The following is a 13409-nucleotide window of genomic DNA, read 5'->3' as shown; positions in this document are numbered from 1 at the left end:
CCGAGGGTAACGCTCGGTACCTGCCTTAGGCTTGGCTAACCGAGCCTGATAACCGAGTGTCGATAATATAATCTATATAAACCTAAGTCTGCCGAACATGAGTTTATTTTGAACAGTAAAAATGACCGAGTGTGGGGAATGGGCCGGTAGGTTTGAACTAGGCCCAACCCAGCCGAAATATGACCCAACAATGATGTTGAGGATCAGAACTTCTACAGCAATGACATAACTCCAAGTGAAGGAGATGATCGATAACTTCTATGAGGCACTGGAAACTTTGATTGATTCTGTTCACTATCCAATGCAGCCACCAAGAAACAAATCCGAGAATAATGAAGCTCGGTCTTGGGTGAACCGAGAATGGTGACGAATCGGGTATGGTTTTGCTATAACCCATTCAAATTTAGCAGGCGATCTGAAGCAACTCATGGCATTGATGCTTTAACCGAGACAAGCTCGGCAGCTGTAGTTTTTCACCAAGGCAAACTCAGCGATTTGTAATTTCAGCCGAGGAAGGTTCACTGAGGCAAGCTCATGGCATTGATACTCAGCCATTGATGCTCGGTTCACTGATGCTCGGTTCACTAAGACAAGCTCGGCCTTGATGATCATGCATTCGGCTATGGATCTCAAGTCCGCTATGGCAATGGAAGATACCTCCTCGACCTCGTCGATGGTATCACCGGCGGTGTGCACATCTTCGTCGTCCTCATAATCGGAGATGCTTTGATCTCGCAGAGGTGCATGAGGATCTGGCCGAGATGGATTCTGGGTCTAGTTGGGCTCGGTTCATGGAGAGGATTCGGTAGAAATCCTTTTGGAGTCTCTTCATGGCGATCTGCATCAGGTTCTGGGCGTGGACGAGCCTGTCCGACTTGGAGTTCCCTGAGACCAAGGCGTGTTCTTGGCAAAAAAAAATCTTTTCTCTCAAGTGTTCGAGAAAAACAAAACCCCCACATGTTGTGTGTGAACGCACACCAACCAAAGAGAAAATATCTTCTGATGAAAAATAAAACTATCACATGTTGTGTGTGAACACACACCAACCAAAGAAAAAATATCTTCTGAACAACATATGGTACACTATGCTTGCACTTATCTTCCACGTATCCATAAAAAATCAAGAAACAATTCAATTTTTTCTCTTTTCTTTTTCTTTTTCTGCAAGCTTTCTTGAAGCTTCATGCATAGTTTTTTTTTTTGTCTTTCTTTTTTTTTTTTTCTCAATGTTAAGAATATTACTTGTTATTTACTTCTTTAGGTATTATTAGTCTACTAGGTTTACCTTTTCTTATTCTACTAGGTTTACCTTTCCTTATTATACTAGGTTTACATTTCTTTAATCTATTAGGTTACCTGCCTCTCTATAAATAGAGGCCTCTGTATTCATTATTATTATCAGAGTCAATACAATGTAGTTCATTGTATACTTTCGCTCTCTCTTTTTCTTCCACTTCTAATATATTATCCAATATATTTAACATGGTATCATAGCCACCTTTCTGTGGCCTCCAATAAACGTCTTTGACGTTTTCTGGCGCCGCCAGTGTTATCTGGCGCATCCATCCCTCTGTCCCTCACGGTTCTCTATCTTCTCCTCAAATTTTTCAGCAGATCACTATACCGCTTGAAAGCCCGAAAGCCAACTGTCACAGAGCCGCCTCACTCAGTCCCATTGGAGCCCTCACGCGCCGCCCAAAGGTTTGGCAATTCCGCCACTGCCGTCCAGCCACCGGCCATTTTTCTCCTTACTTAGCTCAGCCGACCAAGCGAGACGATCTACTAGTTAGATGGGTCAGACTTTCGTTCAGCCGACAAGGCGAGACGGTCCAAGGGTTTCAGGCATGATTAGCCTCTTCAACCGGCCCTGCTTATCTCAGCCGACCAGGCGAGACGATCTACTAGTTAGATGGGTCAGACTTTCGTTTAGCCGACAAGGCGAGACAGTCCAAGGGTTACGGGCCAAACAAGTTCCTTTTAATCGATCTACTAGTTAGATGGGTCAGACTTTCGTTCAGCCGACAAGGCCAGACGGTCCAAGGGTTACGGGTCAAACAAGTTCCTTTTAACCGAACCTACTTTTCTCAGCCGACCAGGCGAGCTACTTCATTACTAGTATATGGTTTTCAAGTCAAAATTACAACCATGTGAACCAAGCTCCAGCTTAAATGCATTGCTCAAATTCAGGCATAATCTACCGGTCTCTAACAACTTTTATGGCATTACTTCGACAATTGTTTCGGCACAAGCAGCTTTTTCGACGAATTCCTTTTTCTTTCCCTTTTCGTTTATTCAAACTCAAGTTTACACATTGAGTTTGAGGGGGGATGTTAAGAATATTACTTGTTATTTACTTCTTTAGGTATTATTAGTCTACTAGGTTTACCTTTTCTTATTCTACTAGGTTTACCTTTCCTTATTATACTAGGTTTACATTTCCTTAATCTATTAGGTTACCTACCTCTCTATAAATAGAAGCATATGTATTCATTATTATTATCAGAGTCAATACAATGTAGTTCATTGTGTACTTTCGCTCTCTCTCTTTTTCTTCCGCTTCTAATATATTATCCAATATATTTAACACTCAAAAAGAACACGTATGACATATCAGAGATATTTTCTGCCCCTTTCTAAATTTTTTTTTTAAACTCTGCTCGGCACTTCGTTGAATTTATCTGAGAAGAACCTTGAGAGCAGATTCATCTTCTTTTCCTTTGAAGATTCTGGACCCAAGATAATCACCATAACAGATTTTGAGTTAGTAAGAACGTAGTCGTTCCCACAGACGGCGCCAAACTGTTGGAGCAGTTTTCCGAATGATGACGTGGGAAAAGGCCCCGTGCAATACTTGATAACCGAAGGTTAAACTGTGTATGAAAGACAAAGAAAATGGATCAAAGCTGTCGGCGTTGTCCGGCCGGTGGAAGCTCCGATGCCTAAGTTAGTCACAGTGTTTAAGGAAAATATAACTTGCAGATTATGAGTGAGATAAAGTATATGCAAGATATTCAATTGTGGAAGGCAAAAGGGAGATTTAGAGAGTAAAGAGGTTGAAAAACCCATCATGAAAATAGTGTGGAGGTCCCCTTTTATAGGGGTTTAGAAGTAGCAGATATTTTTCACCTTAGTGGAAGGTGACATGGTGCTGAGGGTACCGAGGGTGCTGAGGGTACCGAGGGTGTTTGGAAAAATATGACCCAATAGAAAGTTTCCAAAAAAGGGACAAAATCCAAAGAACAATCCTGAGAGTCACGGCTCCAAAGGGAACGATTCTGAGGAAAAATCTCGAGAGTCACGACTCCAAAGGAAACAATTCAGAGGAAAAATCCCAAGAATTACAATTCCGAGAGAACAATTCTGAAGAAAAAATCCCAATAAACACAGCTCTCAAGAACATCAACTCCTAAGCTTCAAAGAACCAAAATGACAAGTCTTTTAGGTTTATTAATGCTCAAATAATTATAAATTGCCTCTGTTAAATCATGTTTTACCGAGTTATTTTCATTGCTCGGATACATGCATTTGTTTGGTTTTTCATTTTTTTTTTGCAGAAAGCCGAATTTGTAAAAGCTGACCCATTCTCAGAAATGTGAAATTTTCATAGTCTACCAGACTAGAAAATTGGGGGGGAACTATTGGATCATGGATCAGTTGTGCTAGGCCTTTACTAGCCCACAACTTATGCTTGTATTTGGAATCAGGGGCTTGAATGCTAAAACTTTCAAAGAAAGCTAGAGTCCAGGTTCAAATCAATCAACTTCACTGAAAGAAACTCAGCGTTCGACTCCTATTGGAACATTGGCTGCAACTCTCACAACTACTGCAATTTATCTAGTTTCTGTGTTGTTATTTGGAACCTTGCAACCAGAAAGAAGCTATTGGCCGACAGACTACTTATTGCTACAGTTGCTTGGCCTTTACTAGCCATCATCTATATTGGAATCATCATTTTTCCGACATTTTGGAATCATTTTTTTGACATTAAGGGCTGCACTTCAGAGCCTGATAGGTGCCCCACACGTTCTTGCAGCAATAGCTAATGATGACATCCTGCCTATTCTTAACTACTGCAGGGTTGCAGATGTTATGCTGGTATGAACTTATCTTGCTTCCTCCTGGATCTTCTAGATGCTCCCAACTGACGTCCTGGGTGGAAATTTCACCATTGGAGCTTCTCTCTTCTTGGAGCATCACAAAGTATAGTGATAATGTTCTTAATCTCATGGTCATTCACTATAGTTTCTCTAGCCTTCGCTAGCCTGATATATTATTATGTGAGCATTAAAGGAAAAGTTGGGGATTGGGGTGATGATTTCAAGAGTGCATATTTCCAACTAGCTCTCTGCAGTCTTCGATCACTAGGAGCAAGCCAAATGCACCCAAAGAATTGGTGTCCAAATCCCCCTGGAATTCCTGCAGACCATAAGGTAAATTGCCAGAAAATGTACCTTGTCATCCAAAACGTGCTAACTTTGCAAACTGCATGAAGAAAATGCCGAGCGTTCCGAGTGTGCCGAGCATCCGAGCGTTCCAAACGTTCTGAGCATGCCGAGCATCCGAGCATGCCGAGCAACCGAGCATCCGAACAACCGAGCATTTGAGAATAAAAAAAAATCTGAGCTTCATTCTGCCGTACTATGGCTGAACTCCACTGCGCCTTACCATCGCCTAGCTTCACCAAGCCCCACCACATCTCCATGAATGGGGGGTATCTAATTTGAAGAAAGGCATTGGAGCACAACATCCCAAGGGAAGCACTCTCAAGGCTATAAACTACTGAACACTTCAAACAGCCAACAAAACTCTCTATTCTACACTAGGAAAATATAGCTAAACTAATCGCTTTTCCGAGAGTCACTTTTTGGAAAAGTAATTATTTATAGCACTTTCCAACTCTTCGGCGAAATATAGCCTGAGAATTTCCCGAGCGTAACTCGGCGAAACATCACTAAGACGCTTTCCCAAGGAAGAGTTCGGAAATATAGCTGAACAAAGCGCTTTCCAAACTTAACCTTTACTCAAAGGTTCTACTTCGGAGAAATATAGCCGGAGAAGTTCCCGAATGTATTTCGGTGAAACATCACTAAGGCGCTTTCCTGATGATGAAGTTCATAAACATCCTTGAAACTACAACATTCATCGAGTATTAAGCCTTCACACCAAGCGCCTTCCCAAGGCAAACATTCAAGCTATTACATGCAAACCGAATATTCTCGCAACCATGCATTCACATAAAGATTCCCATTATTATAACTAACTTATAACCTATGGGAATCGGAAGGTAACTGTTGGGTCATATTTTCCAACAGTAAACAATAAATACAGGACCCTTAGCGCGCACCCTCAGAACCATGTCACCTTCCACTAAGGTGAACACTCGGACTCTCGGTAAAAATAGGAGATAATATCTGCTACTTCTAAACCCCTGTAAAAGGGGACCTCCACACTACTTTCAAGGATGGATTTTTCCATCTCTTCAATCTCTGAATCTCTTTCTTACTTAAACTCTTATTGTGAAACACATCACTGATTTAAGCATCGGAGAGCCTCTGCAGCACCCAGCCCGGAGACCCTTTAACGCTTTTATTATTTTATAGGAGCTGAAGATCGGAGACATCGCCAACACCGCCAAAAACGAAGATCACATCATCCGGAGACTGTTGTGCGAAGAGCGTGCTTCAACACATTTCAAAGGTGCAACACGAATGGCTTTGTATTTGTTGGTTTAATGAGGTTGTTTGTTGGTATGATCCTTCATTGATCACACGCATGCTTAGAGATGTACGAGGATAATTGAATGATTTCAAAAACATTAAAAAATAATAATAAATAAATAAATAAAACCTTACTGATTTCAATGCCAATGAATATATAATTTCAATGAATTTTCAACGAAAAGAACGAAAAATCTATTGCAGGTTATTCCTTCAATGTGAAAATCCAATATTTTTTCTTTGATCGAGTGTTGGCAAGAATACAATAAAAAAAAAAATAATGAAAATGATATTTAAAAGCAAGTAGAGAAGATAATAGAGAATTTGTTAGAAATGGTATAAAGAGTGGTACTTTTTCGGTAACTATTTTGACTATTACCGTTGAAGATGCTCTAATCTTACTAAATAAACCGCCTCTATGAATTAAAGCTAAAGCAATTCCATTTCCATTTTCTACAAAAAAAAAAAAAAAAAAAAAAAAACAACAAATATCCAAGCAGTACAATAATTGAAGTGAACAAGGATTTTAATTCCTTTACTGCTTTCGAATAAGGTATATGTACACTTAAAAAATCAAGAACCCATAGAGGGCCAATTTTAAAAATAAAAAATTAGGCCCCCTGTTGAACAGTACTTATCGCAGCCTCGAATATTCTGATGCATACAATACAATAAAATGGGAGACAATATAGTACAAACAGCTCAATATTACAACAGCCCAACCTGCCTGCCATCAAAAACAGCAGATAGTACAACAGCCCAATATTCAGTTTCTTCTTGCTCTGTCAATTAGTTAATGACCTAATAATTTGGGAAGGTTAATTGTTAAATAACTGATCATATGTCTGATGCAAGTTTGATCATAGGATCATTTACTAACAAATTAAAGGGTTAATAAAATCACTTAATGATTAGTAAGTTAAGACCCTATTTCTATCCTAGATGCCAATAGAAGTAAAAGCAAAAATTTAAAGGTATTAATACAAAAGACAATAATTTGGGAATAATATGTCTCATCTCCTTTTATTCAGACTCAACATCTTTAACGAAGAAAAAAAAAACACACAAAGACAACATAAATAAAGATAAAATTCGATCAACTTCTCCTAAACAAACCTGAAGTTATAACTTCAGGTTTGTTATCTTCTAAGATACCTTAAGGCTTCTAATTCCAATGAAAGATAAAGCGGTAAACAATAGAGAAATATGATAAGTAGATAACTCTAAACACTAGACTTTCGTTAAGGTTGAGTCTCTAGTACTGGTCTTTCATGTCGATCCCTATATGTAGAGGAATAGGATGAATGAATAATGATAATATGCGCTTCTTAGTTTCACGGTCTACAACACCATGTCCATCCCCATATTGGTACATGCATTGAGCCATCCTCCCAAGGTTCATTGCGATTTCAATAAATGTTTGAGAGAAGGGAAAATCCGCAGCTCTTTCTTCATTTATCTTCTTCCACGTGTTACCGATCAAAGACCTTATGTGTTCACGGGCGTCTTCTTCAGTTGCACCAGTTTCATTCATGTAACACTGGATTGATTTTGGAACATCACCTCTATCTAGCTCGTCCTGGTCATCAGTTTCAAAACACACACATATATATGTTAATGTGAGGATGTTAGGCTTCGTTCGTGTAAAGTGTTCAAAAACATTCTTGATGGAACTGTTAGGATATGTACTTTGGTTTGCATACCTTAGATGTTCCAAGATCATCTGCAAGTCGTAAAATCATTGATGACCAATGGATTATGTTGGGGTGGTCTTCCAAGCAATCCAAAGCTTCCTTCGTTAATGGATTTGTGACAAGAAAATAAGCATGCACTAATACAACTGGCGCTGATATTGAAACACGTGCATTCTCAATGTATTCTTGAAAGCTTGGTGTATATCCATTGTAATACCACTTTGCTTCCAGCAAGTAAGATTTGCATAAATTTGCCCACTGAAACATTTAAAGAGGAACAATTAATAAATGAACAATATATATATATATAATGGCGATTGACAAGTTTAGATGTCAAGTCTATACAGCTTTTTTAAGGTACTGGATGTTGTGGAATCCTTGTTCTTTAAGGGTGTCAAAGGCCATTTCATTAATTGAATTGTGGAGAGCAAGAAAACATATCTTCATATAATATGGAAGCCGATCCATTGTATTGGTATCCCATCTAGAATCACAAAGAATACAGATCCTTTATATCAGAGAATCCGGGATGGACATATATGAAGCAATTGATCAGTGTACTGCTATTAAGACAAACCTCTCAACAACATCCGTGAAGAGCTCAAGCTCCTCCAAGGTGCCATATACATCATAAACATCATCGATTGTTGTTATCAATGCAAGGATCTTCGTTAACATTCTCCTACAATATCCAAACTGAGGCTGAAATATTATTCCCACTGCCCATAAGAAATGCTCCATCAGCCTATCCCTTGCAAAGCTCAACTTTTCGCCAAGACCAGTGCTCCTCCACCACCTTCATGTGAAACAAATGAAGAGGGTTCAATATTAGGTCTAGAGTTACAGCAATGAATTTTATTACCTTTTGAGTTAGGTATAAGTCAATTACTAGCTTATTTTTGGGCTATAATTTATATTTATTTATTATGGTCATATAGCAATCAGATTTGATTTTTATTTTAGTGCTCATCATTATTACAATGCCACAATTTCAATATTACCCTTTGTAGGGTCCTCTCAATAAATAATCTACTAAGAATCATATATTAATTAAGTGAAGCTCTTGATATTTCTGATATTTGAGATCCAAATTACAAATCATATATATATATATATATATATATATATGAAGAACAAAAGTTTGTTTAAAATAGTATTCTATTATTATTTAATAATATTTACAAGAGAAATACTACTCATCTTTTTCAAGTGCCCATCTCCTAGCGTTCTTGTCTATGTGACACATTCACATCCCTTTTCTTTTATTAAAAATTAAAAAAAAAAAAAAAAAAAAAAAGAGCACAAAAAAATACTCTTTTTTTTAAAAAAAAAAAAAAAAAAAAGAATACTCTTTTAGGAACAAAAAAATAAATAAATAAAATACTCTTTTTTTTTCTTTTTTTTTTTTTGTACCTAAAAGAAAAAAGAGTGAAAAAAAATGGAAAAGGTTAAAACATCTTGGCAAATAAATTAAGGATTGTGTCTTTGTCGCACTTCCAATTGCTAATTAAGGTGCTAAAGTTCAATATTTTTTGTTGCAATAGTGTGTACTTGGTTTTTTTTTTTTATATTTAGTTTCTGGTATTTATGGTTTTGCTATGAGAGGAACCTTTATTAACGCTCTTTGCACCTTAAGATTTGCCAAAAGAGAGCAGCAGAGAGATTGAACAAAATTTCTTTAGGACCAGATCTCAGCAAAGCCTCAATTCAAAATGGTATGTCTTTTTTCTTTAAAAAACAAATGGAGAAACATCACAAAACCCCTTGAATTTTCATGTGTTTTGAAATTACCTCCTAATGTTCAAAAACTTTCAATTTAGGATGTCAAAATGTGTGAAAGTTTATAGGAATTTTGTGAAGTTCCTATTACCTCTTTTGCAGTAACACTTTCAAACTTTAAAAAGTGACATCAGAGCCTCCCATATTACCATTGTGTGTCAAATTAGACACTTTTGCATTTTTCTCGATCTTCAAAATACCCTTAAAGTACTAGTTATTCAAAAAGAACTATTTGAGGAAAAAAATTAAAATTATTAAAAAAAAAATACTAAAAACATAAAAAAGGGGTGCCATTTTCATGTTAGCCCCTTAATTTTTTTTTTTCAAATGGTTGTTTTTATATATTTTTAATTTTATTTTTGTTAATAAAATCAAGGGTATTTTGCAAAGAAAAATGCAAAAGTGTCTAATTTGACACACAAGAATAGTATGTGGGGCCTTAATGTCACTTTTTAAAATTTGGAAGCGGAATTGCAAAACAAATGATAGTTTCGGAGGCTAAATTATTTTTTTTTCTTTTTTTAAGATATTATTTTTTTGTATGCGGATATGAGATGAAAGAATTCGAGAGTGCAAATCAACTCATAAAGGTACGAACATATTTTCTTTGGTTTAAATTTAATTTAATTTTTTATAATATGAAAGTATAATTGTTTTTAGAAAAAAAAAATAAAAATTTGTTTTTCCCCATTTATAATGTGTTTTATTGTTTTAAGATGTAATTTTGTGTGCAATGTTTTTATTTCACGACTTTGGCAACTTAAGATTTCTTATGAAGAATTTAAGATAAAAACTCACCATAGTGCGAGTTATAAGCTAGTTAAGAATAAGAATAAACATGCATTTTACCTTGACACTTCTTTTAGATCTTCTAGGTGGGCTGCTTGGACAATGTTGAAATCCAATTCTGCGAGCTCAAGCAAGATAGGGTTCATGTCTTGTCTGCTTCTGTATACGTCAATGAACCACAACGCTTCTAACCTTAGCATCCTCCAATGGAGAGGAAGCTCCAGGGCATGGTTCACTATAGCAAGAAGATTTTGATCTTTGCTTTGCTTGACGTACTCCGAGAGTTGCTTGGCAGCGAAATCTCTTGCTTCTTCCAATATACTTTCGCCTTCTACCGAATGGATTGAGGCTTCATACAAGCATATCATTCCCTCGATATCATCACATAGGCACACCTTGAAGCTCCCTATCTCATTCTTGAAACTATTAAAAATCTCTGCAATCAGCAAAGCCCACTAGTCGATAACTAAATATAATGGGTTAAATACTAAGCCTCCCCAGAAATAGATTACAATAATTAAGTTGTTTACCTTGAGGCACACTGTATCCATGTTGTCTTAACAATCTAAATTCAAGAGCGGTGGCGTATATATTCTCCTTGTTGCGCATTAATATTTCACCACCATGATTAACATTGTATATACCTTCCAAGGTCCTATGTATTTCATCATCAAATTGGTAAGATATTCCAAGTCTTTGCAAGATATCAATCAGCTCAAGTTTCTCTAAAGGATCCACGACTTTGTGAAACATCATCCTCACTTCTCTTTTGAGCTTATCAATCCGTCCGGTGAATGACTCCCCCTAGCAAATCAATTTTCTAGCTCATTACTTGGGCACTACTTCTAATATTTAAGACTAAAAAAATAAAAATAAAAACGTAAAATATATATATACCGCATATACACTCGTCAGTGACTGAATGTAATCATAGTGCCAAATGGGAGGTTGGTAATTTGCTGATCGCCGAACAATATTATTGGAAGGAGTTGAGATTTGGGTGGTGGCCATGCATACGAAAGTAGCAGGAACACTTGCGGATTTCACGAATGATGAGATGGGAGTCTTAGGTGGCAGCAGCTGTGGAGTGAAGTTGGCATTGCCGAGTGAAGCAAGACGGTAAAGATCCATTGATGGAAGGCGCGCTTTCAGTGATGAAGCTTAATTGTACGTTGTGGTTTTTGGATTGAATGGATGGATACTTGGGAAAAATATGCTTCCAATGAATACCTTTATATAATACCCATAACATACCACATGTTACATATGCATGCATGTTTATATTTTGTTTGGAAAATATCTCCAACATCATCAGTACATGCGGGCTAAAACGATCGTCCACTATTGCATGTGGTCCTCAAATGTAATTTTCTGGCTTAATTTGTCGTGATATGATAATTTAGAAAATCTCAGACTTTAGCGGACAAACCATTTTTTTTTTTTTTCATGGCGGTTTAGAGTAAATAAAGCTTCAGGGCCCAAATAAAATATGTACAAATGCGGAACACCTACTCACCTGCTTTAGTACCATTTTAATATATATGTTATAAAGGTTGTCAAATAGAGTCACCTGCTTTATTTATCTTCTCAGCTCCCTTCTTATTGAAGGTCGATCTTTATGGGTAATTATAATCAACATGGTTTTAAATAATTGATGAATTATGTCACATGGGATTCCGGGCAAGAAAGTCGTGTTTGATTCCATTCCACAATGATATATAGAGTCATCACCTTGCATGTTGATATTATTCTGGAATGTGAGATGAAGTTGGGAAACGTCGTTATAAGGGTATTTGGATATTTACTTTGTTTCCATTTTTAGTCACCAACTTTTTAAAAAAAATACTTACATTTCATTTATTTTATTTTATTTTAGTTATTAATTTTCACTATTCTATTTAAATATTGATTTTCTTTCAAAGAACTTGCAACATTTTAAAGTCATGCAAGTACATGTCTTATCAAGAGTTAAAAAAACTTTTTTTATTTTATTATATTTTTACTTTTAGTGATCGAGCTACAATAGTCACCACAACTCATCAATTTTTGGACTAAAATAGTGAGCCGAATGCAGTTGCATTTTCACCCAAATTTGAGTCTTGATATATTAGTCAAATTATCCTTTGACTAGTGGGGTGTGAATGCTCCAACAAAAAATCTCAACCTCGTTACGATCTCACTACAAAAAAAAAGAAGAGAAAATTAATGACGCCCTAAAGAGGCCAAGAGGCGTGCGTTGTTCAACGACGCCTCTAAAAAACGAGGCATCGTTCAAACAATAAACGACGCCTTTGGGAGGTGTCATCCCTCTTGAAACGACGTCGTCCCATTTCAACAGTGGACGATGTCATATCATAGATGTCATTCACTGTTGAAATGATGTCGTCCCGAAGTCAAAGAATACACAATATATATATTTGATTACATATTCCATGCACTCAGCTTTAGAAGAGAAATTAATTGTTCAACCAAGTCAAAGTCAGATGCAAAGGATAGGACACTTTGAGTTTTCTAGAGTCCTCCCAAATGTGATGTGACTTTTAAAATCATCAATAGATCAAAGTACAATACATCACTTCTCAAATTCAACGGTAATTTTAAAAGTCACGTCATATCTCAAATTCAACGGTAATTTTAAAAGTCACATCACATTTGGGAGAACTCTAAGATAACTCTAGGAAGACGTATAACATTACTCCACTTTGAGTAGTGCGCATGCTGGTGCGAAGTTGCGGTCTTTGAAGGAAGAAGACGTATTCTAACTTCTAAGGCACATTACATGGTTGTTGTTGTTTTTCCGGACAACGTTCATCCTTGTCAATTTTACAAAAAATAAAATAAAATAAAATCTAACATGTATTAAAAAAATTAAAAAAAATAATAAAAAATAATAAAAATAAATAAATAAAAAGAAAAAGAAGAAGTAAGTTTAAAACATTTTGAGAGAGAAATACAAGTGCATCACCCAAGTATTATTTTCAATTACAATTAACAGTTAAATCCAAATGGGGCAATTATAGATTCAATTTTTTGATATTCCTCTTTATCTCTTTCCCATGTAAGACTGATCTCTTTTTAGGGCTTACCATAATAATGTAACTAATCTAAGAATACCAAAAAAAAAAAAAAAGGAAGTCTTTTTCAAGAATATGTTCACAAGAATACCAACTTAAATAAAATAAAATATCTCCAACAGTACTACATTTGGACTAAAACGATTTGTTCATAAAATATTGTGGACAATATCCTATTGTGGCCCTAAAATCTAATAGATAGGCTTTATCTTGATATGTGAATTTAGGTAGATCTCAGACTTTAGCAGACAAGCATTGTTTTTTCATGGTTAATTTAGAATAAATTATTATTTTTTTTAAAAAAAAAGAAGCTTTAGGGCCCAATTATTAAAGCTTTAGAGCTTAATTTAATTTCG

At 36.2% G+C, this 13409-nt stretch overlaps 1 protein-coding gene across 1 annotated transcript; it reads right to left on the bottom strand.

Moving 5' to 3' along the window:
* Positions 1-441: 441 nt before the first annotated feature.
* LOC132172308 (myrcene synthase, chloroplastic-like) lies at positions 442-11156 on the bottom strand. Its single transcript, XM_088512798.1, has 9 exons — positions 10877-11156; positions 10510-10783; positions 10040-10415; positions 7989-8207; positions 7757-7895; positions 7421-7669; positions 6980-7296; positions 6873-6882; positions 442-774 (listed from the first exon to the last, which is right to left on the bottom strand). Exons 1-9 carry the CDS (start codon positions 11108-11110, stop codon positions 442-444), a joined length of 2151 nt encoding a protein of 716 aa, XP_088368924.1. The 5' UTR covers positions 11111-11156.
* Positions 11157-13409: the final 2253 nt, after the last annotated feature.

Source organism: Corylus avellana, chromosome 2 (genome assembly GCF_965113065.1).
Source record: "Corylus avellana chromosome 2, dhCorAvel1.hap1.2, whole genome shotgun sequence".
Taxonomy (NCBI): domain Eukaryota; kingdom Viridiplantae; phylum Streptophyta; class Magnoliopsida; order Fagales; family Betulaceae; genus Corylus; species Corylus avellana.
Note: the sequence above shows the minus strand (reverse complement) of the source record. Positions and strands in the feature narration are given on the sequence as shown.

Coding starts and splice junctions, on each gene's coding strand:
- LOC132172308 (XM_088512798.1), bottom strand. CDS start 11,110: ATGGATCTTTACCGTCTTGCTTCACTCGGCAATGCCAACTTCACTCCA. Junction 10,416..10,509: donor TGGATACAGTGTGCCTCAAG/GTAAACAACTTA, acceptor TGCTGATTGCAG/AGATTTTTAATAGTTTCAAG. Junction 7,297..7,420: donor ATGATCTTGGAACATCTAAG/GTATGCAAACCA, acceptor ACTGATGACCAG/GACGAGCTAGATAGAGGTGA.